Here is a 26,586-nt window from a genome sequence, read left to right on the forward strand (position 1 = left end):
TAGGTAGTCTGATCTTTCATTTGGTATCCTGAAGTCTTTAACAGAATTTGAAGACTTGTCAGTAGATTTCAATCTAGAAGAATAGCATTCGAGGACACAATCAGTAGGTGGGAGGGAAATTCTTTTTTAGAAATGATCAAAGCATACTAAAAAATATATAAGGGTAATTTCTCCAACACAATAAGAAATTGTGGTAGGATTTCAATGATAACATCATGTTTATTAAAAGGATATTATATTCTTAAATATTTAGAAGTATAGTATGTTTTAATGTATAATTGTACATTAATATTAAATGAGATACATGCAAAAATTTTTGATTTTACTTTATTTTTCTACTCTTAAAATCATTTAAAAAATAAATTTGCACAATATGCAGCCCTTAAATTTGATTCTGAAGGTAAGGTAACAGTAATAGTTTCATGTCATTATATAATAGTACCATTGCAAAGAAGCTGAATTAAATATTACAATTTTTATTATAAATAGTCATCATTTAAATAAAAAATTTTAATGACTAATTTTGGCTTAGTAAGACATGCTGATGAGCCTGTAATTTCCTGTTTTTACTTCTTTATTAGGGTTCTGCTGAAGACAAAAGTGGTACTCAATCTCTTGCTGCCTTGTTGAATAAATGCAAAACACCTCAAGGCCAAAGACTGCTTAATCAGTGGATTAAACAGCCACTACTGGATAAGAACCGGATAGAGGAAAGGTACATAAATGTATATATTTGTAGTGATCTAAAGGAGACTGACTCTACCATAAATGATTCTCTTGTTTTGTTAAAATTAAATAGCCTTTATTAGAAGGTAATTATGTAGTTGAATGATAATAATAGATCATTATGAACTTGTGGCTAAAAAAAATATTGATAAGATAGTGGATAAAGTTGGAAATGTGTTGTAGTATTTTTGTTTGAAAGCTATGGTTCTGATATTTTGAGCAAGTAGCAATGGAAATAATGTTTACTTATAAGTTTAACCTCTAAAAGTAGAAATACTTGTTTTTGTGTTTTCCTTCTAATGTTTTCTTTGTTGAAAAAATTAGTTTTTGTTTTTGTTTTTTTTTTAAATAGCTTCCTGTTTTTATAGGGCTTATAGTGCTTGAATGTTTCAGATTTGAGCTTAAACTACTAAAAACAATGTTAGCCATGAAAATATTTGCTATACAAGTTCCGAATACTTTTCTTCAAGCTGTAGGTAGCAAAGCTTAGGAATTAGTTGATTGTAAATAAGGTTTAAAATCTCTTCTATTCATAGTCATGCTTGGTGAAATAAAGTAGCATTTGATATCTATTATTAATTATAATACTTGGCACTTTTCTTCCATGTTCTTATTAGGTGAGTCATTTGTAAAATATTAGTATTATATAAAACTCCCCAAACTCATCTGTAAATTAATAAGATCTAATTGAATATATTCTTATTCTTTCTGAGGTACTTGACTTCTTTTAGGCCCAAGGAGTTTATTAAACTTATGTTCTTTAGATTTTAAAGTAGCTGTTATCTAGAAGTTTATGATAAAATGTGTTATTTGTGCTAATTTTTGTTATTTTTCTTTAGAAGTTTTATGGGATGTACAATATTCTTAACTATTTGATATAGAAGATATTTGACTCTTTTCCTTTATGCTGTTTAACTTTTAGTGGCCAATTTTAGAAGTCAGTTACTTGTCAATAGATAGGATTAATTAATGATTGACAGGGCTTTTAAGGTATTAAAAAGAAGCAATGAGGTGGGTTTTTTTAGCATATTATTATTTGGTTCATACTAACACTGCTGCCAACGAAATGTAGGCATTCATCACTTTATTCCTGGATTTTTGCAATAACTGGCTGGTAGATCTTCCTGCTTCGGTGTCTCCCCAATATAATCCATCTTCCATTTAGCCACTAAAGTGATTTTCTTAAAACATAGGTCTAATTATGTCAACCTTCAATAAGCTTTAGGAGTTCTCTATTGCTTCCAGGAAAAATGCCTTGAAAACTAGTATTCTATAAAATTAACACAGTAAGTCCAAGCTTTGTGATCTTGGGCACATCTATCTACTTCAATTTCCTCATTTGTAAATGGCGATAATAATGGCACCTACCTTTCAGGGTTGTTGTGAGGACTAAATGAAATAATAATTATAAAGCATAGTGCCTGATAGATAGTAAGCTCTGAATAAATGTTAACTATTATCATTAGCTATACTTATGAGTTGCTGCATCAAGGATTTCTTAAGTGCATTGAGGTTTCTTTACTTACCCTTGACACTGACAAGAGAGAGAATGTTGCTTTTGTATCGTTTTAAAATTTTAACTTGAGTATATCATCTGTATTCAACTTGTGCTTCTGAATATCTGTTTTATTGAACAAATGCCACATGTGGATTGTTAACAAGGCTTAAAGAAGTATATTCTTGTTTCCTAGTGAAGATTGTTTAGTTGGTGAGAAATGTTTGGGCAAAAACCCAGCCTTTCCTATGTATATAAAATTATTTTCTAAAAAGCTAAAATTATTATTGATAAACTAACAGTTCATCTCCCCCCCCCCACCCTGAGGCTGGGGTTAAGTGACTTGCCTAGGGTCACACAGCTAGGAAGTATTAAGTGTCTGAGATCAGATTTGAACTCGGATCCTCCTGAATTCAAGGCTGGTGCTCTATCCATTGTGCCACCTAGCTGCCTCCTTAATCTTAAATGTTAAAGAAGTCTTTTTTAAATCAAAGCCTTAAGATAATAGTCAGTTTGAGGAAAGTGTGAAAATAATAATTTATTAGAGTTAGTTTACTGTTTCTGTTGCTTAATAGTAAAATAAATCTGTGATCTCACTGAGGTAGATAATGTTTCTTTCTGTCATTTATTAAGGAAATTTATTAAGTTCTACATTGTGCCAGATTATGTTATTTAGTAGGGGTACAAATATAAAAATGAAAAGTGTCCTTATATTCAAAGACCTTATAGTCTTAGACAGAGAAGACAATATGGACAAAAATAGATAACTAAAAATAGATAAAAGGTGATTTTGGAGGAAAGGAATCAGGCCAGGCACAGTGAAGAAAAGAGGGTCTTACGTTGATCTTTAAAGGAAGCTATGGGTTCAGAGAGATGGAGTTGAGGTGGAAAGCCTTTCTGGCATTCGGGCAAAGCCAGAGCATCAATATGGAAGTGAGATGAAAGGCAAGTATATAAGAAATAGCTAGGAGGCCAGGTTGGTTTAACTATAGTGTGTTTAGAGGATGGAAAAGTAGGTTGAGGCCAGGATTTAAAGGTTTTATTTGTCAGATAGAGGAGTTTATATTTGATCTTAGCGGTGATAGGAAGCCAATGACATTTATTAAATAGGGGAGCAACATGGTCAAATTGATTTTGAGAAGAGCTCTGGTAGCTGTAGGAAGGATGAATTGGAGAAGGAAGAATTTAAGGCAAGGATATCGATTAAGAATCTGTTCCTGTAGTCCTTGAGAGAGGTATTTATTAAAGGGCTCCATTTGAAGGATGGTTACTTATCATGGCTGGGTGAGTAGAGAGAAGAGAGTGGATTTGTGAGAATTTGGAAAGGTAGAAATGATCAGATTTGGTCCCTGATTGGGATATTTGAGGGGGAGGGTAATGAGGATGGCACAAACTGAGAAAACCTGGTTTCTATAGACCAAATAGATTTGCCTTCTGTATATGCATATTATTTTTGAATTTATATAGATGCTATTGTTTTCATAAGTACAAATTCACTTACAGGTTTCTTGCTAGAGGCAGCTAGATGGTGCAGTGGATAAAATACCAGTTCTGAAGTCAGGAGGACCTGATTTCAAATCTGGCCCTAGACATTTAATACTTCCTAGCTGTGTGACCCTGGGCAAAATCACTTAACTCTAGTTGTCCCACCCCAAACAAATAAACAAAATAAATACACAAAAGAAGTTTCTTACTAAATTCATAACTTTACATTATTTATGTTCCTGAACGTTTATTAGTATAGCAACTATATGGGGGATATCTTAAGAAATCTTTGGTGTTTCAAAGGAATTAAGAATACATAGATGTTGGAAATTGGATGACTGGATCCTTAGCAAATTTAAATCTTAATCTAAAACTTTAAAAGTTGTGGGAAGGCAGGAGCAGGATGATAGAGTTGAAAGAGTATTGAATTTGGAGTTAGAAGACACAGGTTTGAATCCCTAGTTTTTTTGATGAGGAAAGTGAGATTTCGAGAAATTAAATCGATTTAACTCGGTCACAAGCTAGGAGCCAGGTCAAGACTGGTCTCTTGATTCTTGGTCTATTGCTTTTCTGCTTTATCATTCTCCCTCTTTCATCTTATAAAAAGTCTTATTAGATAAACTTATTTTTCTCGTAGATGAGGAGCTTGCTTTACTATGAAGTAATTCTGTATTTTGACTTTTCTTTTTTGAAAGTTAAAAATCCCTAAAATCACAGATATGGTAGGATTCATTTATTTTCTGAAAAATATACTCTTGATGTCTTTGTTTTAAAAATACAGTCATTTCTGGAGAAATGTTTCCTACATTGTATGTAGAAACAACTTTAAGTGAAAACTAATATGGAGTTTTCTCTCTTGGGTTGATTTCCTTTAGAATATTTGGCCATGGAGTCTTTATAAAGCCTACTTATCCTTTTAGTGAAAAAAATCTTTTAAAATGTGCATTTATTTTCTTCACAATAATATTCTTATTACATTCATGCAAAATAAGGTTTATTTGTTATAAGCCATTTTGATTGTTAATTTGGCAAATAATGTACCTTTATATTTGTCTTTGTTCTTGAAGTATAAGCTCTGTAGTGGGATTGCTAGATCAGAATATAAGTAGTTCAATCATTTTTCTTGAGTAATTCCAAATTAATATTCACAGTTGTTAAATCAATTCACAGGTTCACTGTGTATTAGATCTGTTTCTCCCCCTGCACTGAGGTGGTTCCATGGATAGAGTGCTAGGCCTGGGGTCTGGAAGACCCCAAATATGGCTCTATGTATTTATCTAGCTGTGTAGTCCCGGACATGTAACCTCTGTGCCTCAGTTTTCCTAAATTTAAAATTGGGATAATAAGAGCCCCTACCTTGCAGAGTTGTCACTAGAATCAAATGAGATATTTGTAATGCACTTAGCACAGTATCTGGCATATAGTAAGCTCTATATAAATGCCTATTCCTTTTCCTCTTCCTCTTCTTTTTTCCCTGTTAGTGTGCCTGTTTTAACACAGTTCCTCCAACATTGGCTATTAGTGTATTTTGTAATTTTTGCAAGATTGCATCATTAGATGAAACCTCAAGAGCTGTTTGAAGTTACTAGTGATTTGGAACATATTTCTAAATGGTTATTTGTAATTAGTAATTTTGTGAAAAATTGTTCCTATCCTTTGACTGACTTAGCTTTTGGTGGCATATATTTCTCAATGCATTTCTAACTATCTAAAGTACAGGTCATTGTGTTGCACTAGTTACTAAATCAAAGATACCACTCTATCTTATTTAACATAAGATTTAGATTTCTCTACTATATAGGCTTATTGGGATGTCTGATCTTGGCGTGGAAGTAATCCTTATTTCATGATGATGATAGCAAAGGAGCCCAGCCTCTGGGATCTTTTCCAAACTGTTGAGGCTTTTAGTTTGCACTTGGCAAACTGATTGTATGTCAGGCTAAGGACCAACCTAGCTATGTTCATAAGGATAGGGTGTGTGTGTGTGTGTGTGTGTGTATGTGTATGTAACTGACAGAATATGTGCTATTAGCCAGAGAACTGGAAACTACTTTTTTTTTGCTGAGACAATTGGGGTTAAGTGACAGCTAGGAAGGGTTAGTGAATGAGGTCGGATATGAACTCAGGTCCTCTTGACTTCAGGGCCGGCAGTTTATCCACGAGCTGGAAAGGTTTTAATAGGAATTCTTAAACTAAGGGGTACTACCACATCTTTTCCTTATTTTATGAATTATGTGCACAGCAAAACTTGTTTGTATTTAATTGTGAATTCAGAGTATTAAAGGTCAGTTTTTAAATAAAGCATAATATAACAAATAGTGCAAAATTCTGATTAAAAAGGTAAATCTTCTGTTTTATGAATTGGCTATCATGAAAAATTGCTATATAAACACTTTCAAGGCAATTTGAGTCGATTTTTCATTCAGTTACTTGTATGAAGCTTAGCATCCTTATTGAGTGGTACTGATAGTATATTATGACAGTATTAAATTTGATTCCTTAAAAAATTGTTAGTGGCATTTCTGTGGAAACAGTGGTACCAGTCTTTTTTCTTTTTTTTAGGTAATAGTAAATACTGTTACTAAATCAATTTCACTTGTGTCATAACAATATTATATGTATTACAATATATGAGGTCTCAGGGTTTCTACTGAGATGAGAGACTGTTGTGTGCATGTGTGTGAGTTCATCATTTTGGCGAACTCTCCCTTTACTGATGCAGATTAGTTTTTTGTCTGTAACTATTATCTTAAAAGAGTTGAGTTAGCACTAAAAGGTTAATTAAATGACATGCCCTTAGTCAAGAAGTTTGAATGCATGAATGGCAGAAGATAAACCCAGATCTTTCTGGGTTTGACACTCAGAAAGTTGTTATTCTTAAATGTATGTAAACTGTAATATATACTATGCATTTTAGAAAAGTAATTGGCTTGGAGAGACTTACATGAACTGATGCTAAGTGAAATGAGCAGAACCAGGAGATAATTATACACTTCAACAATGATACTGTATGAGGATGTGTTCTGATGGAAGTGGCTATCTTTGACAAAGAGAAGATCTAATTCAGTTCCAATTGATCAATGATGGACAGAATCAGCCACATCCAGAAAAGGAACACTGGACTGGGAAATGAGTGTAAACTATTTGCACTTTTGTTTTTCTTTCCAGGTTATTTTTACCTTCTGAATCCAATTCTTCCGGTGCAACAAGAAATTCAGTTATGCACACATATATTGTATCTAGGATATACTATAACATAATTGACATATATAAGACTGCTTGCCATCTAGGGGAGGGGGTGGAGGGAGGGAAGGAAAAAGTCGGAACAGAAGTGAGTGCAAGCGATAATGTTGTAAAAAATTACCCAAGCATATATTCTGTCAATAAAAAGTTATAATAAAAAAAATTATTTCTTGAAAAAAAAAGGAATTTTTTTCATCATATATATCACAATAAAACCTAAGTGAATTCTTGACCTGAATGTTAATAATCATGACATTATAGAAAAACTAGAAGATAACAAGATCAGTTACATTTCACAGTTATAGCTAAGGGGAGAATTCTTAATAATGAAGGATATATATAGGTGATTATAAATAAGTTAAAATAACATACACTTTCAATTAAATGTAATTTATAGAATTTTCTTAAAGAAAATGAATTCTTTTAGAAAAACAAGAGAAGCTGTTGATTGGGTAGTAAAAAAACCTTTTTATCAAATGTCTTTATAAGAGTCAAATATCTAACATATATAGGGAAATAAAACAAACTTAAGGCCAAGAGTCCTTGGTTCTGTGCATATGTAGTTAAAGAATATGAACAAACAATTCTCAAAGAATTATAAATTATTAAACATCTTGTGAAAGAATGTTCCAAGTCTCTAGTAAGAGAAATACTAATGAAAATAGTTCTACACATTTGAATGATTTAAAAACAAAAGAAAGTTTTTCTTGTTTTGGCAAGAAACAGCCTACCAAAAAAATTTTTAAGAGACAGATATATTTCTGATACCTAAGTAGGGAAAGATAAAATTAAAAAAAAAAATTGTATACAAGCCATTCCCCAAGCGATAAATGGTCAAAGGATGTAAGCAGACAATTCTCAGATGAAGAAATTAAAGCCATTTCTAGTCATATGAAAAAATGTTCTAAATTCACTATTGATTAGAGAAATGCAAATTAAGATAATCTTGAGGTACCACTTCACACCTCTCAGATTGGCTAAAATGACAGGAAAAGATAATGATAAGAGTTGGAGGTGATGTGGGAAAACTAGGGCACTTAATATATTAATTGGTAGAGTTGTGAACTGATCCTACCATTTTGTAAAGCAATATGGAACTATGCCCAAAGAGCTATCAAACTGTGCATACCCTTTGATTCAGCAAAGTCTCTACTGGGTCTATATCCCAAAGAGATCATAAAAATGGAGAAAGGACCCATATACAAAAATGTTTGTAGCAGTCCTCTTTGTAGTGGCAAGGAACTGGAAACTGAATGGTTGCCCATCAGTTGGGGAAATGGCTGAATAAGTTATGGGATATGAATGTAATGGAATATTATTCTATAAAAAATGATGAGCAGGCTGATTTCAGAAAAGCTGGAAAGACTTACATGAACTGATGCTAAGTAACTGAACAGAACCAAGAGAACATTGTACACAGCAAGAAGAAGATTATATGATGATCAACTGTTGATGGACTTGGCTCTTTTCAACAAAGCTATTCCAAAAGACTTGGGATGGAGAGAGCCATCCATATCCAGAAAGAGAACTATGGAGACTGAATATGGATCATAGCATAGTATTTTCACTTTGTCATTTTTTTCTTCTTTTGATCTCATTTTTCTTGAACAGAAGGAGGAAGAAAAATTTGGAACACAAGTTTTGCAAAGGTCTCTTTTTTGCATGTATTTTGAAAAATGAAAAGCTGTTATTAAAAAAATTAAAAGAGAGTGCAGATATCTTCATTGGAAATAAAAAGAAAAAAGAATTATAGCAGCATTACATAAATATTGATACTAAAATTTTAAATAAAAACTTTAGGAAAGATATTGCAGCAATATAATTAAAATTATTATGATCAAGTTGGATTAGTACATCAGGATGAAAACAATGAATAATCCCTCTTATTTTATTTATTAAAAAATTCATATATATATATACACAAATATACATATATACACACACACACATATATACATATATATATATATATACACACACACACACACACACACACACACACACACAAACACACACTTTTTGGAATTAGCAAAAAATTGATCTTCTACCCCTTCCCCAAGAATGTAAGAAAAAACAAAATTCTTGTTGCAGGCACATTATCAAGTAAAATAAATTTCTATTTTGCCTATGTCCTTTCTCTAATCCTCTCTCTATATATCTCATTTTATACTATTGGTCCTTCATATCTTTATCATTAGGATAATGTTTCTTTCCCAGTTATATCTCCCAGTTATATCTCAATTTTTAGCATTCATTTTTATAAGTTTTTTTTTTCACATTTTTCTCCCTATCTTCCCAAGATGTAGGCAGTTGGATAGAAATTATACATATGCTATCATGTTAGATATATTTCCATGTTAGTCTCAATTGTAAAAGAAGCAGCAGATCAAAAGGGAAAAAACCATGAGAAGGAATACAATGAAAAAAATATTTGTTTACAAATAGCATTTTTCTTTACGAGTTCTTTGTACTTTCTTAATTCATTGTGTTGCTGAGAAGAACTGAGTTGTTCACACAGTTGTTCACATTGCTGATACTGTGTGCAATGTTTACCTGGTTCTGCTCATTTCACTTTGCATTACTTTGTACAAGCCAGATTTTTCTGAAATTTGCCTGTTTGTCATTTCTTATTGCACATTCCATTCCATTTATTACACATCATATTCCATTACATTCCTATACCACAGCTAGTTCAGCCATTTCCCAACTGATGGTTATGTCTTCAATTTCTAATATTTTTCCATCACAAAAAAATATAAATGTTTTTGTACGTGTGGTCCTTTTCCCCTTTCTTTGGTCTCTTTGGGATACAGAGCCTAGTAATGGTAATGCTGGGTCATAGGGTATGCACAGTTTGGTTTCCCTTTGATCATAGTTCCAAATTGCTGTTTCCTTTTAAGCAAGTCTAGAATGTTTGCTCTTTTTTTTTTTTTTTTTTCCTTTGAGTAAGTTGGGTTTAACTGATTGGGACTAGATTCATGTCTAGTGCTTCCATTGTTCTTTTTGACCCTATTCTTTTGTTACCAATAATTTCTATCACATCTCTATACTCCTTTTGTTTTGGTCTTTCCATTCTTGGGTTGCCATGCACTTTTTTTTTTTTTTTTTTTTCCCTTACCTAAAGTTCTGGAGCTGGGTGGCCTTAATCTTTTTGGATTGGAATATATATTCATTTTTTCCATTGTCTTGGGCTGAGAAACACTTTGTCTTCCATGTGTACTATGAGTAGTTACATGTAGTAGTTTAGCCTTCTGGTCTCATTTCAAAAAACTTTACATTGTGTTTTCTTGTTTTCTTTTAAACTGCAGTTTCATTAGCATAAATGTAATACTTTGCTGATAGTATTACCCGAGGTGTTTATTTATTGATGGAATTTCTCTTCATATGTAGTTTGGAATAAATGATCCCTGAGGTTCCCTCCACATCCAAGCTGTTATAATACCCAATTTGTTTCCTGTCTCCTTGACATTTTTACAAAAGCTTCCTATAGCAATATGAATATATGTGTTTTGTTTTTTAAAAGTCATTCCTAGACATATTAAGTTACTTTTGTGTTTACTTCACTGTAGTTTATTGAAGTTACTTTATTATAAAAATAAATTCTTTATTTTTCTATAATATATAGGATATATATTATAGTGGTTTTATGACACTGAATATGTCACTTTATTTTCATAGTGATTGAGGTATCTTTTTAACACTATTAAGTTCAGATATGGTTCTGGACTACTTTGGTTTTGGGAATTTCCTTACCCTATGGATTCTTACATTGGTGGAATCACAGGTTTAATTCTATATTCCTTTCTGTTAGAGAAAAGTAAATAATATCTGTATAATATTTCTTTCTCTCCCCCCCCCTCCCAGGCTGGGGTTAAGTGACTTGCCCAAGGTCACACAGCTGGGATGTTAAGTATCTGAGACCAGATTTGAACTTGGGTCCTCCTGAATTCAGGGCTGGTGCTCTATCCACTGCACCACCTAGCTGCCCCATGTATGATATTTCTATGTTATCTGTTTAATTTGATGATTTAACATAAAGAGTGATGCTTTTTTATGTTTTTTTTTTTTTTTTTTAAAAGTCTTAAGAATGAATCCTAAACTCTTGTATTGCATTCTCCTGCCAGGATAAATATTTGATTTGACCTGACATCATTCTTTACATCATAAGCATCTCGTAGGAATATATTTTAGTTGATGTTGACTCTGTCTTTATTTATATTTCAGCCTTTTTTATATTGAAATAGCAGGTGGCAGTATTCTTTTATATGTTTTAAACTTAACAAGTAACATGTAGATGTAAGCTTGACCAAGCTCTATTAAATGATTCTTTTTTCTTTAAAGATTTTTCCATTGGATTATATTTTAAAAAATTTTTCTGCTAGCTGCTCTGAACACACACACACACACATTTGGAATTTGTGATCCAACTGAAATTTTGTTTTCTTAGTTGAGAGGTTTTAATTTTGCTTTATGATTAATATTTATTAAATGCTTTGTTTCAGGTTAAATCTAGTCGAGGCCTTTGTAGTAGATGCGGAGCTGAGACAGAGTTTACAAGAAGACTTACTTCGACGTTTCCCAGATCTTAATCGATTTGCCAAAAAGTTTCAGAGACATGCAGCCAACCTACAAGATTGTTACCGCATCTATCAAGCCATAAACCAGCTTCCTAATGTTATGCAAGCATTGGAAAAACATGAAGGTAGCAATGATTTTGGTTAGAATTTATATCCTTCTGTTTGAAATCTTCATTTTTTTGATTGCTATGAAAATGTATCTCCATCTTTTAGAAAGAGGATGCTACAAACCCACCATTAATTATATTTACATCCTTTTTGTTGTTGTTAAAGAGTTTATATATTAGCTTATAATGGAACTATAAGAGGGTCTGGGTTCTCATCTGGGCTCTGCTACTGTCAGCTGGTCATGCAAATGATCAAGCCCCTAAAGTTCTGTGCCTTTGTTTGCTCATGTCAAAATGATATGGTGAATAAACTGATCTTAGGGTTAAGTCTTCCATCTTGGCGATTCAGGTCAGTTCACTGCCTAAGAGGCAGTGGAGCGAAGGAAGCTGAATTTGGAATCATGACACCTGGCTTTGCCACTTCTCAGTGTGACCTTGGGGACATTATTTAACCATTTTGGATCTCAATTTCCTTATCCCTAAATGGGTGGTGGAACCAGATGTCCTCTGAGATCTTAGCATCCTTGCTTTTTTTTGAGCCTTATGACAAATAGCATTTAGCAGATAGCCAATTGGAGTTGATGTGCCATTGGGATGCAGCAGAGGGTTTTGGCAAGGTAGGAGATAAGAGAAAATTGTGGAATAAAGTTGAAGGATGCTCTATTCTCACTCAAGGCTACCTGAATACAGGACATGGTTATAGATTTGACATACTAATTTGTACTTTAATAAATGAATTTGAAATATATATGGGGGCAGTTTGATAATGTGGTGGATAGGTCACTGGCCCTGGAGTCAGGGAGACCTGGGTTTAAATGCACCTGCCAGCACTTAATATTTCTTAGCTGTGTGACCCTGGATAAGTCACTTAACCCCAGTTGCCTCACAAGGAAAAAAAAAAAAAACAACACGGTATGTGATTACCTTGGGCATTAAAGGCAAAAGAGGTGACACTAGGGGCAACTTCTGATTATATAATTTGTATTTATATTAATAAACTGGAGTCTTAAGAAGAACAACAATACGGTTATCAGGATTTTGGGGGGATGTTTTTGTTTTTTTGTTTTTTATCAAAAGGGCCCGAGATAATAAGGATGATGAATTGAAAAATTAACTAAATGCATTAGTACTTCAAAGGAGAATTATGACTTTAGAGCTTTAAATATTTTGCTCTAAAATTGCTATTTTCTTATCTTGTGAATTTTTTTGGATTATAATCAATCTCTTGGGCAAAAACAAATATCCCATGAAAAGAAAGTTAAGTTAGGAACAGCAGGGGGCAGCAACATATAAGAGCTAGTCTATTGTAATGAAGACACTGAAGTGATTCTCTTTATTAAATCTCTTAAAATTGGGAAATTGAAACAATACCTGAAATTCAAAACTATTTCTATTATACCCTTAGGGCAAAATTTTGCCCAATAACAAATGGCACAAGGTATTTTGAGTTTTGTGGTAACAAATTGTTACATCCTAATTAATGACTTACTCCAGTAGTTCATCATGATGTGGATGTGTCCCTGTACTTAAAGTTTATGGCAGGAGATTATTAATTCTGACAGATCCTATTAAATGATAAGGTTTTGCGTATTATCCAAGAAATTGGTTGTTTCTTGTCTGAAAACCAGTCTGGTTAAATTTCTAGAGGCTCTTCAAGAGTAAGGTAGTTTGAAGGGTGACAATTTCATTTGGCTGTAACAGTTCTCAAGAAGTGTAATAAATGAATGTCTTGGTAAAAATTCAACTGATTCATTACTATGAATAAATTTTATAGTTAATGACACTGATGTTTCTCTAAGCTATGATTCTTAAAGAGACTGAGAAAGGAGAAAAAGCTTAAAAGGAAAAAGTTTCATTAGGTAATTTTTTTTTTTTTAAGAAAACAGACACTTAAAACTATAAATTGTTTGTACATTTGTGGAAATTTATGATATTTTCAGAATGTACTTACTACATTGATTTCCAGTAACTTATTTCTTTCAGAATAGCATTTAAAAATTTCTCAGAAATTTTCAGGATGTTTTCTACACAGAATGAAAATTAAATTCAGTCCTCAAAATGCTTCTCCAGATTCTCTCAAATATTAAAATGAACACTTATCTTCTTTAGGCTTTTTCCTTCATCACAATTAACTTTCTAAGGCTTGTTAGGAAAGATTATCACTCTTTTCTCTGTTATTGTCACAGATTCTTTCATAAATATCCCTAAGATTCTATTATTTTTCTTAAAAATATAGTAACAATTTTCAGTCACTTAATCCTGTTTGCCTAATCTCAGCAGTAAACTGCGCTGGAGAAAGAAATGGCAAAACACTCTAGCACCTCTGCTGAGATCATACCAAATGTGGTCTCAAAGAGCTGGGCATAATAACATAATAACAACTGAACATACAGACAGAAATTAATATACAAGACTCACCCAAAATCAGTATAGTGACAGAAGCCATATAAGAACCAGATCATCAAAAAGCCATTCATCATCATCATAATTATAATCCTCACTACCACAATTATTACTAACATAGATTCTCTCTAGCACTTGAATCACTATTCATTTTTGCTTCTATCTAAAGCCATCAACCCCACTCAGTGTCTTACAACTAAATTCTTGGGTCATTTGCTATTTCTGCAATTCTCCTCAAATATGCCCATCTGCAAATAAAACTGCAGCTTAAATAGCCCTTCCCTCATGGAGCTTACAGCCTAGTATGAGTAGGAAAGCAAAAATAACTACTCTGTAAAATATATTTGTATTTATTCCTTTCACCCGTTACAATATAATTAACACAGTGTTAAAAGGCCATCCCTTGTACCCTGTATGCATTTCTATTCCGAGATTACTCTGTATATTCTGTATCCCTCTTATTCCCTCCCAGTTTGCCTGACCATCAATGTAGTTAATAATTGATTTTAATAATAGTACTAGTAGCTATGCCCCTGTTTGGGCTTAATGAATGATAAAATTTTGAGCTTAGATTCATTAGCACACATCAGTGTGAATGAATCACATTCAAAAATCAATGTTTGATCAAGGTTATATACTCTGCTCTGTGTTCAAATATGATTTAGTTTTTCATTCATGAGAAAAGCTTCACAGAATTTGGGTTAGCTTATTCAAGCCTTTTTTCTCCTAGAATAAGAAACATGATTCCTATTTATTATATAATTTAAGTGATTTTTATTATGACAATAACAGTAGCCAGCATTTATGTAGTGTTTTATCATTTGCAAGGCATTTTAGAAATATCTCATTTTCTCTTCACAACAACTTGGGAGGTAGGTGATATTATCATCCCATTTTACAGATCAAGAAACTGAAGTAAATAATGGTGAAGTGTGTGTCCAGAATTACACACCCGTTAAGTGTTTGAGACTAAATTTGAACTCAGATATCCTATCTACCACATCTGGGCCACCTAGCTGCCTTTTTTATTAGAGAAACAAAAAGGATAAAACTAAAAATTGGATTACATGGCCACAATCCTTTGATTATTACTTAATGGCCAGCATTATCTTAGATCTGCAGTTGTGTTCAACCCATTCAAGACACAATACAATTTTTGTCATCTTGGTCTTTTGGGGGAAACTGTTGGCTTTATTTCACTACCATAATTAGACCATTTGCGCCTTTTCCCCTGAGCATAAAGGGAACTCTACATTTGTGTACTGTGTCAGTTGATAAGGCTGTCAATTGCAGTAATTTTGTGAGTTTGGGTATTGTTCACTTTGTTCTTGGCAGCTCATGGCAATTATTAATAGGAAGGAGTAGATAAAGGATTTATAAAGCTCTTCTAACCCTAAATCTTTGGTCTTCCCTTCTTATGCTTTATCATATTGTAGAGATGACTGGGTTTTTGAAGATAATACTCTTGGAATGCAAGCTCTTCCAGTGTGTCTGCCAGACTTAAAATAGGATCCAGAGGTTCTGTGTCATTTTATAATGGCTAGTGGAAATAAATAGGAGAGGCTTATCACCAGAAAATTGCATATAATAATTATTTTGGTCACAGCATGGAGGGTTGGTATTCTATGTATGACAAAAGTACTTGTATAATTTTTATTAGTAATTAGCAAATTAGTAGACTTTTCCCCCCTACATTGACATCTATTTGTAACCTGATAATTTAGTACTTTTAAGTGCTCGCTTCTTGTCTTATTTTATATGATCTTATCAACATGAAACGTTTTAAATTCTACAGGCTGATGTATCCCTGTCTTACTTAGCTATTTGTAAAGTAACATATCTGGCATCTATAGATAAGTATGTTATGAGATATACTAGTCTGTATTTATGGGCAGTAGTTTGGCAAAAATAAAAATATAAGAAATAATAAAGAAGCCACAATCTTAAACTACCTAATACCATAAACTCAGTTTAAATGTCATTCCCTTTTTTCCTCTTATGTCCCCCTTTTCTTCACTCCCTCTCCCCCTTTCTTTCTCATACACACACAGACACACTCACAGAAATAATTATCAGTGAATCAATTCACTAACAGGGAACTTTTTTTAACCTAAAAAAGATTGGAGATCTTAGAAATGTTAGAATAGATAATATTGATAACATGATATTGAAAATAAAATCAATAAAGCTAGGCTAAGAAGGGGAATTGTTAATTGAGAGTGGGGAAATCTTTGCATCTAAAATCTCTAAGGGTCTCCAAGCTAGCTAGTTTATTAACAATTGTATAATGCTTACTATATGCCAGGCCTGGTGTTTTACAGTTATCTCTTTTGATCCTTACAATAACCCTGAGAAGTAGATGCTATTATAATCCCCATTTACTGATAAGAAAACTGAAGCAATTGGTTGTTTGCTTATCTAGGGTGACATAAGGCTAGTGAATGTCTAAGGATGGATTTGAGCTCAGGGAGTCTTTACTTACTTAGCAGATTTGATGTCTGGCTTATAATTTTTTCTGTCCTTTCCTAATTAGCTAATTAGTTAGCTAATTATCATCTATGTTAGTTGATGGCTAACTTATATACAGTCTTTACTATGTGTACAAGCAAAATAATTGTGAATATGTAATAAGGATTTGCTATTTCTTTAAGTTCCTTTTATAAGGTGATTCCCCTCACCCTATATTCTTCAAATATTTAAACAAGGAAATAAGGGATACACTACTTCAGTTTATCTGAAAAATATATATGAAGAGAAATGGAAAGAGATGAAGTTATAAGCAATTGTAAGTGTTTACTATATGATAATCATTTGTGAGGTAGTGTGGTTTTAGATTGTGGAGAGCATTTGATGCCATGATTAGGAATTTGACTTTTGTTTATACAGTGAATGGGAACCATTTATGTGAGATTTTTGAGAATTGAAGTGACTTCAGGAAAAGTAAATAGGAAGCTATTACAAGAGTTTATAAGAACCTATACTAAGATATATAACTGAAGATCAAGAGAAAAGAGCTAGATGTATGAGATGCTATTGAGATAGAATTAGTAGGATTTAATAACTGATTGAATATAGAAAGTAAAGAGGAGAGAGTCATAGAATATATTAGAAGAGAAATAAAAGTTGATATTTTCACCATCATTCCGAAGTTGTTTTTCTTGTTAAATATCTGTGAGGTTATTCTTATAACTTGACTGAAATTTGAATATGGCACTACTCACAATAGAAGTTGAATACCATATGAATGAGGCAGATCTTAAGAGTTCTAAGACCAAGGTGGAAGGTTAATTCTATTGCGTATTAGTTCTAGGTGGTCAGGTTACTTATTAGCCTCTTTGAGTCTCAATTAGGAGCCTCAATTCCCTATCTCCAAATATCTCCAAAATAAGAAAGCTATCTTTATAGTAATATTAAAGAATTGTTTGGTAAATTACCAAAAACTATATAGATGTGCATAATTATTACCATTATCATGTGATCCTTATTAACGGTTTTATGGTCTGTACTATTATTTATGTGGTAATGTTTTTTTTTTTTTCTCTTAAACAATTTTTCCTCTCTCATTTACAGGAAAACACCAATCATTGTTGTTGGCAGTCTTCATAACGCCTTTGGCTGATCTTCATTCTGATTTCTCCAAGTTTCAAGAAATGATAGAAACAACCTTAGATATGAACCAGGTATGCATTATAGTTTTGCAAATTAAAACCATAATATTTTGAATAGTTATATTTTTCCATTAGCTAATTTTGTCACTTCTGAATATTAGTTGTAGGACTATTGTCAAGCAGTTACCTTTAATGACAGAGTAGTTTTATTAGATAACACCTATACAGAAACCAGAAAAGTAAATAGGAGTTGGGTATCACAGATGTGTAGAAATCTCAGATTGTGATAGAGGATTTTTTTTTCCTAATTAGAAAAGAAAAAAAAAAATATTAGAAAGCCGGTGTATAAAAAAGTTGATAACAAAGGAATGGTGGATATAAACCAGAAAGAAGAATACTTCAGAGAGGATGAAATCATTTATTTCTTTTCAGTGGAATGCTGGTTATTAGGTAGTTGTGAGGCATAACTGTTGAAAACAGAAATGGGAAAATCAAACTGATTCTTATAAATATTTCAGCCAGTATTAAAATTTACATTAGATTACAAGAATATTTCAACTAGGATTCCATTTTAGTGATCATCTTCTTAACCTGAATCTATGAGATTTTCCAGCAGCAGTTCTTTTTTTCTTTTCTTTTTCTTTTCTTTTCTTTTTAATGCTTTTTGTTTTTCAAAACATATGCATGGACAGTTACATTCATTACATTCTCTCATATTACGTTCATTCATATGTATATGCATACATATTTCTACAGTTATTGTGCTATACAAGAAAAATCAAATCGAACCAGTTTAAAAAAAAGAGAGAGAGAGAAGCAGCAGCAGCAAAATAAAATGTAAGCAAGTAACAATAAAAAGAGTGAAAAATGCTATATGTTGTGAGCCACATTCAGTTCCCATAGTCATCTCTCTGGGTATAGATGGCTCTCTTCATCGCTGAACAATTGGAACTGGTTGTTGAAAAGAGCCACGTCCATCAGAATTAGTCATTGTGTAATCTTGCTGTTGTCCTGTATAATGATCTCCTCATCTCACTTAGTATCAGTTCATGTAGGTCTCTCCAGGCCTCTCTGAAATCATCATGCTGGTTGTTTCTTATAGAACAATAATATTCCATAATATCCATATACCATAATTTATTCAGCCATTCTCCAATTGATGGGCATCCATTCAGTTTCCAGTTTGTTGCCACTACAAAAAGGGCTGCCACAAACATTTTTACACATGTAGGTCCCTTTCCCTCCTTTAAGATTTGGGATATAAGCCTAGTAGAAACACTCCTAGCAGCAATTCTTATGTAAAAATGGAGTCATTAAAAAATACTTAGAAGTACTAAGTTATACATATATATATATATATATATATATATATATATATATATATATATATATATATATATATATACATATAAGTTATACATATTCTCCATATGCATTACCTTAAAATACAAGTAGATTTTATTGAATATTAATTAATTTTGTTCTATAGCTTTTAAATTATATTCATCTGTAATACTTTAGCATATATTTAAAGGAAGTTAAATATAAGATGTTAAAATTACTATGGTGTTTGACATTTTTAAAAAAAACTGTTATTTTATATAATTACTTCTTTGAAATGAACCTGTGGGACATTCATGTTCTTGTTTTCAGATATAACAACATTTTGATCTGCTACTTGATATATTCATTCCAGTTTTTTTTTTTAATTAAATAGAAGGAATTGAATTAATTAGGGATTTTTTCTGTAAAGATATTTAAAATTTTTTTTTTAAGCAGAATTTTTCAATATAGTCAGAAGTACCTAAAAGACATTGCTCTTCCCATAGTATTAAATTTTTATCTGTATTTTCTGAGGTTTCTAATTAACATATGGATTTGTTTTTTCTCAGAGCTTTCCTGAAGGTGAATAGTTAGAAATACCAAAGTAGATTAATTTCTCTTTTTTCTGATGTAGTCTAACAAAATTTCTTATGTTCATAGTTTCTTTTTTAAAAAATTAATAATTTTCCCCCAGTTACTTGTAAAAACAATCAACATTTCATTTTAAAACTTGAGTTCCATATTCTTTCCCTCCTTCTCTGCCCCTGTCATTGAGAAATTAAGCAATTTGACATGTTATACAAGTGTAATCATGTAAAAGATTTCCATATTAGTTATGTCATAAAAGGAAAACATAGACCAAAATAAAAACCCAAGAAAAATGAAATTAAAAAAGCTTTGATCTGTATTCAGATTACATCATTTCTTTCTCTGGGGATAGATAGCATTTTTCAAAATAAGTCCTTCAGATTTGCAGATCTTGGATCGTTGTATTACTTAGAATAATAAGTCATTCACAGTTGATCATCTTACAGTATTCTTATTACTGTATACAATGTTCTTCTGGTTCTATTTATTTCATATTGCATTAGTCCATATAAGTCCAGGAATTTCTGAGAGCATTTTAGCCCAATAGTATTGCATCACAATTATATATCACATATTGTTCAGCCATTTCTCAATTGATGGACATCCCTTCAATTTCCACTTCTTTGCCACCAGAAAAGAACTGCTATTAATATTTGGGTATAATTCCAAGTTACTCTGTATAATGGTCAAATCAGTTTATAACTCCACCAATAGTGCATTAATGTCTCAATTTTCCCATAATCCTTCCAACTTTTATCATTCTCTCTTTCTGTCCTATTAGCCAATTTAATAGTTGTGAGGTAGTATCACAACTATTTTTTAATTTGCATGTCTCCAATCAATAGTGAGTTAAAGCATTTTTTCCCCATATGGCTCTATATATGAAAATATATGAAAACTGATTATTCATGTGTTGTGGGTTTTTTTTAAATTATTTATCAGCTGGAAAATAGCTTCTATTTTCATAAATTTGACTCTTCTATTATATTTGGGAGATGAGTCTTTATCAGAAACTTGCTTCAAAAATGCTTTCAGTCATGATTACTATTTCCCTTCTGTTTATTCTGTTCTCTCCTTTTACCCTGTGGCTTCTTTAAGGGAAAAAAAAAAAGTGTTTTGCTTCTCATTATTGTCTTCCCCATTGTCTTCCCCAATCTACCCTCTCTTTTTTGAGGAACCCCTTCTATTCCAAACCCCAGTACTCTTTTACTTTCCAGTAGGTTAAGCTAGATTTTTTTGCCTAATTGAGTGTGTGTATTATTCCCTCTTTGAGCCAGTTCTTATGAGAGTAAGGTTCAAATGATTCCTGTCATCTCCCCCATTTTTCTTTCTACTGTAATAGCTTTATCTTGCCTCATTTATGTGAGATAATTTACCCCATTCTACCTCTTCCTTTCTCCCAGTACATTTCCCTTTCTCACCCCTTAATTTTATTTTTAAAGATATCATCCCATCATATTCAATTCACCCTGTGCCCTTTGTCTATATGTACTCCATTCATTCATTCATTTAATTTTCCTCTGAGGTTGGGGTTAAGTGACTTGCCCAGGGTCACACAGCTAGGAAGTGTTAGGAAGTGTTAAGTGTCTGAGACCAGATTTGAACTCCCATCCTCCTGAATTCAGGGCTGGTGCTCTATCCACTGCGCCACCTAGCTGCCCCTGTCTATATGTATTAACTGTCTACAAATATCATCTTCATACATAGAAATGTGAACAATTTAATCTTATCATGTTTCTAATGTCCCTTTCTTATTTACTTTTAAAGAGGTTATTGGTAGATTTTTTCAATTCTGGTTCTCAACAGATGATGTCTAAATTCTTTTTATGATCATGCCTTTCATGTAGTCCAATAATTTTTAGATTATGTCTCCTGGACCTATTTTGTAGCTCAGTTGTGTTTCTAATGAGATATTTCATATAGTCTTTTATTTTTTTGTTCTTTTGGTTTTGTTGTTTCTTGATGTTCCACGAATATCATTAGATTCCACTTGATCAATTCTAATATTTAAAAAATTGTTGTTTTTTGTACCTCCTTTTCAGTTTGGCCAATTTTTTTTTAATGAGTTCTTTTCTTAAGTAGATTTTTGTTCCTCTTTTTCCATTTGAACAATTCTGATTTTTGAGGAGTTTTTTCTCTTTGTTGAATTTTTGCAAATTTATTTCCATTTAGCCAACTCTGCTTTTCAAAGAATTCTTCTCTTTGGATTTTTGTATCTCTCTTGCCATTTGGCCAAGTCTGTTTTATTACTTTCTTCAGTGTCTTCTTTACTAAGCTTTTCACTTTTCACGATTTTTTTTGCATCACTCTCCTTTCTCTTGCCATATTTTTCTCTCTCTCTTATTTGATTTTTATAATCATTTTTGAGCTCTTCCTTCTCCCATAGTTTGATATCAATTAATATCTTTCTTGGAGTTTTTGGATGCAGAAATTTTGACTTTTTTATCATCTGATGTATGTTTTGATCTTTCTTCTTACCATAATAGTAACTTTCTATGTTCAGAATTTTTTTCTGTTACTTTCTTATTTTTATTGACTTTTAACTCTTTGTTAAAGTAGGGCTCTGATTCCAGGGTGAAGGACACAAACTTCAGGGGTTTTGTATAGCTGTTTTCAGAGAAACTTCTAGAGACCTGTAAGTTTTCAGTTCTTTCAAAGTGATATGACCTAAGGAGAGATGTGTTTACTATTCTTCTGACTTCTGCCCTGGTCTGTGAGAAACCAAAAGGATTCTTTTCTGTCCCTGGAACTGATAGAAGGATCCCTGTTCCACTGTGCCACCAGCTCTGATACACTAATGCTCCTCCTTTCTTTGGGACTGCCATCCACAACTGCATCTGGGATCTGAGCATCCTGCCCTGACCCCACTGTTAGCAAAGAAGTCCTTGTAATCTTCTTCTGGCTAGTTATTAGACTCCCTCTTGTTGTCTGTGAGCTGAGAACTCTGGAAGCTGCAGCTGTAGCTGCTTCTCATGGCCTGTTCTTGATTTGCTGGGGTCTGGTCTTCATAAGTGTGGTCTGCACTCGGCTGTAGTCCACTGTCACCCTGGTATGACAAACCTTTTCTGCCTAACTTTTAAATTGTCTTGGACTGGAAGCTTGTTTCACCCGGGGATTTTTGTGGGTTTGCCACTCCAAATTTGTTTTAGGGCATTGTTTAAAGATCTCTGGAGGCATTTTGAGGAAAGCTCAGGTGAGTCCCTGCCTTTTCGCTATTGTTTTGGCTTTGTCCATAGTTTCATGAAGAGCTGTAGGTAACATTATTACTTCATAAAATGAGCAGCTTACTTCCTTTTTCACAATTAAGACCCAATATCACATTCTTATAAGTCATGTTATTTGCATTAAAGAGCTTTAGAGAGATTTTAAGTGGTGTGGAGACAGGTGTTGAGTCCAGATTTTCCAACTCTCAGCATGTTGTAAGATGTTTTTTTTTGTTTTTTTTTGACATATACCTTCTCACCCCCATTTTTTTTTTTTTATCAGGAATTGCTCTCATCATTGATTGGGTATCATTTCCCCTATTAAATGTTATATAATTCAGCATATCTTTGGAAGAATCTATAATTTATGCCTGCTACAGTACTTCAGTATAATTTTTATTTAACATCCATTTACATCTTTCCTTTAAACAACAATCCCTTTTCCTGATCATTTAGATCCCATGATTGTCCTGAAGAAAGCTTCTAAAGTTTGTAAAGAAATTTTCTTTAGACAAGCATGCATATATCCACCAGTGGCAAGAGTTGGGTTCCCTATCCCTTTTGAGTTGTTTTTAGTTGACTGTTTCACTTTCTTTTCATTTAAAAAAAGGATTATAACCTGGTCCCTTTCTATATAGCCAGTCTTCTTTTATACCTCTGTCCACTCCATATATTTTTTTGTCCAACTGTACTGGCCTACTTGCATTTCCTCTGAAAGAGCATTTCATCTTCCATTTCCATGCCTTTATGTTGACTGTTTTCCATCTTAGAATGCTCTTCCACCTTACTTTTATATCTCAAATCCTGGATTTTCTTCTGGATTCCACTCAAATGACACTTAATGTAGGAGGGCTTTTCTGGATCTTCAAGATACTAGGGCTATAGCATTACTACTGGGCTTATATCTCAAAGAGATTTTAAAGAAGGGAAAGGGACCTGGGCAAAAATGTTTGTGGAAGCCCTCTTTGTAGTGGCCAGAAACTGGAAACTGAGTGGATGTCCATCAATTGGAAAATGGCTGAATAAATTGTGGCATATGAATATTATGGAATATTATTGTTCTGTAGGAAATGACCAACAGGATGATTTCAGAAAGGCCTGGAGAGACTTAATGAACTGATGCTGAGTGAAATGAGCAGGACCAGGAGATCATTATATACTTCAAGAAGAATATTATATGATGATCAATTCTGATGGACAAGGCCCTCTCCAACAATGAGATGAACCAAATCAGTTCCAATAGAGCAGTAATGAACTGAACCAGCTACACCCAGGGAAAGAACTCTGAGAGTTGACTATGAACCACTACATAGAATTCCCAATCCCTATATTTTTATCTGCTTACATTTTTGATTCCTTCACAGGCTAATTGTACACTGTTTCAAAGTCCGATTCAAAATAACTCTTTGGACATGTATACATATATTTAACTTATACGTTACATATTTATACTTTACAAACTTATACTTTTAACACATTTAACATGTATAGGTCAACCTGCCATCTGGAGGAAGGGATAGGGGGAAGGAGGGGAAAAGTTGAAACAAAAGGATTTGCAATTGTCAATGTTGCAAAATTACCTATGCATAAAATTTTTGTAAAAATTAATCAATTTAATTAATTATTATTATTATTATTATTTTTAAGTACTAGGGCTGGCTCTCTGAGGTTACCTTCCATCAGTTTTGTATATATATCTTATACTTATTTATGTATTTTCCCCTATTAGAATTGAGCTCTCTTGAATATAGGGACTATTTCTGCCTTTTTTTTTTGTATACTTGCTATTTAGCATTACACCTGCCGCATAGTAAGAGCTTTATAAATGCTTATTGATTGATTAATAATCACAGTAACTAACTAATGTTTCCATCAATATTAAAATTTGTGTTTTACACAAGAATGTGTCAACTAGGATTGTGTGTTAATTATCAACTCCTTATCAACTCCTTACCTTGAATCTATGAGATTTTCCAGTAGCAATTTTTATGTAAATATAAAATAATTAATATATAAGAATGCCATTTTTCTTTAGACAAGCATGTGTGGCAAGAGTTGGGTTCCCTATCCCTTTTGAGTTGTTAATTGACTGTTTCACTTTCTTTTCATTTAAAAAAGGTTTACAATCTGGTCCCTTCCTATATAGCCAGTCTTCTTTTATACCTCTGTCCACTCCATATAATGCACATCGATTTTTTCTATATATTTCTATAGAATTTATTGTTTTAGATACTGTGCTAAGTAAGTGCTCTCCAGTTATCATTGCATTTGATTCTCATAATTTTATGAAGTAGGTACAATTATGATCCCCATTTTACAGAAGAAAAAACTGAGCAGACAGGGAAACAACAGCTACTACATATCCAAAACTGGATTTGAACTTAGATCTTCCTGAATCTGGGTCTTATGTACTGAAGATGAATTTAAAGGTGTCTTCTTAGTAATATATAAAGTGACATTGAGGGTATGATAAATTTGTGTGAGAGACTTGTTTGGTGTGTATTAATGGGGACTGTGGGATAGAAGGAGAGTTTTTAGCTGAGTATAAAACACCAGAGAAAGGACATTCCTGGATTGGATCACATATAATTTTTTTTTTTTTTTTTTTTTTTTTAAAGAAAAGTGGCTGCTTTCTTCTCTGTTTCAAGTAAACAGGGTGTTAAATGTTACTTTCTTATACCATGTTTAGAAATTTTCAAATAGATGCTAATTGGAGAACAGGTCACATAACTCCTAAACTAAGCTTCATTCAGATTTCTAAGGAAAAGCAGAATAGCCAGAAGTAGATTGGTCTGAGCAAGTAATCACAAAAGTTTAGGGGGGCTTTGAAATGGGAATAAATGCATCATCATAATAACCCACTGGTGTTAGGGCCATGAGAATAGATGTGATTACCTTTTGGAATTAATATTCCATAGAATGGAGGGCAAAGTTGGGGGTTTAAAAAATTCTCAATAAGCTAGAATGTTGGGATAAATCTAGTAAGATAAAATTTAACCATGAGAAATGGAAAGCCTTATACTTGGATTTTTAACAAAAAAAGGATCAAATTTTATAACTGCAGGTTGGGCAGAAATATCGTTTATCTAAAAGAGATCTGAGGATTTTTATAGACTGTACTGCGTGCTCAGATGTAGGTCAGGATCATTGCAGCCAGGAAAACTAATGTAACTGGCTCCTTTAGCATCATTTTCTGGACTAGGAAGGTGGTTTTCTTACTATACCTATTAAACCAATTCTAGAATATTATGTTCACTTCTGGGCTTAAGAATTATATTGAGACCTGTGAACCAGAGAAGAGTGGGCGGGATGATGAGCATCCTCAAGAATATTCCCTGAAAGGATTGATTGGGGAACTGCTAACCTTTAGGCTGAAAAAGGCAACTCTTGAGATACCTGTGGAAAGGGAATTAGTGTTTTTCTACTTGAGCCCAGAGGTCAGACTAGGAACAACTGGTAGCAAATACAGAGGTAATAAACTTACCTGAAAAATAGAATGTGCTATTTCAAGAGATATAGTGAGTGCCCCTTCCCTGGAGATCTTGTTGGGGGTTTGTTTTAGCGAGGCAATTGGGGTTAACTGACTTGCTCAAGGTCACACAGCCAGGAAGTGTTAAGTGTCTCAGGTCGGATTTGAATTCAAGTCCTCTTGGTGCCAGGGCTGGTGCTCTATCCGTTGCACCATATAGCTGCCCTCCTTACTGGAGATCTTAAAACAATTGCTGGCTAACCATTTCCCTGGTGTGGTAGGATTCTTACTCTGATGCAGATTGGGCTGGATGGCTTCAGAATTGCCTTTCCAGGTAATAATGGGAAAATATTTTATTC

General features: G+C 33.0%; 1 protein-coding gene across 1 annotated transcript in view; it reads left to right on the plus strand.

Annotated features, from left to right (window-relative positions):
- The window catches only part of MSH2 (mutS homolog 2), a 60,947-nt gene that overhangs the window by 16,121 nt on the left and 18,240 nt on the right, over positions 1 to 26,586 (plus strand). The window contains exons 6-8 of the mRNA XM_074286776.1: positions 582 to 715; positions 11,452 to 11,651; positions 17,607 to 17,716. Coding sequence (XP_074142877.1) covers positions 582 to 715; positions 11,452 to 11,651; positions 17,607 to 17,716 — 444 coding nt within the window. The remainder of the gene's footprint in view (positions 1 to 581; positions 716 to 11,451; positions 11,652 to 17,606; positions 17,717 to 26,586) is intronic.

This window comes from Sminthopsis crassicaudata, chromosome 2 (genome assembly GCF_048593235.1).
Source record: "Sminthopsis crassicaudata isolate SCR6 chromosome 2, ASM4859323v1, whole genome shotgun sequence".
NCBI classification, from domain to species: Eukaryota; Metazoa; Chordata; class Mammalia; order Dasyuromorphia; family Dasyuridae; genus Sminthopsis; species Sminthopsis crassicaudata.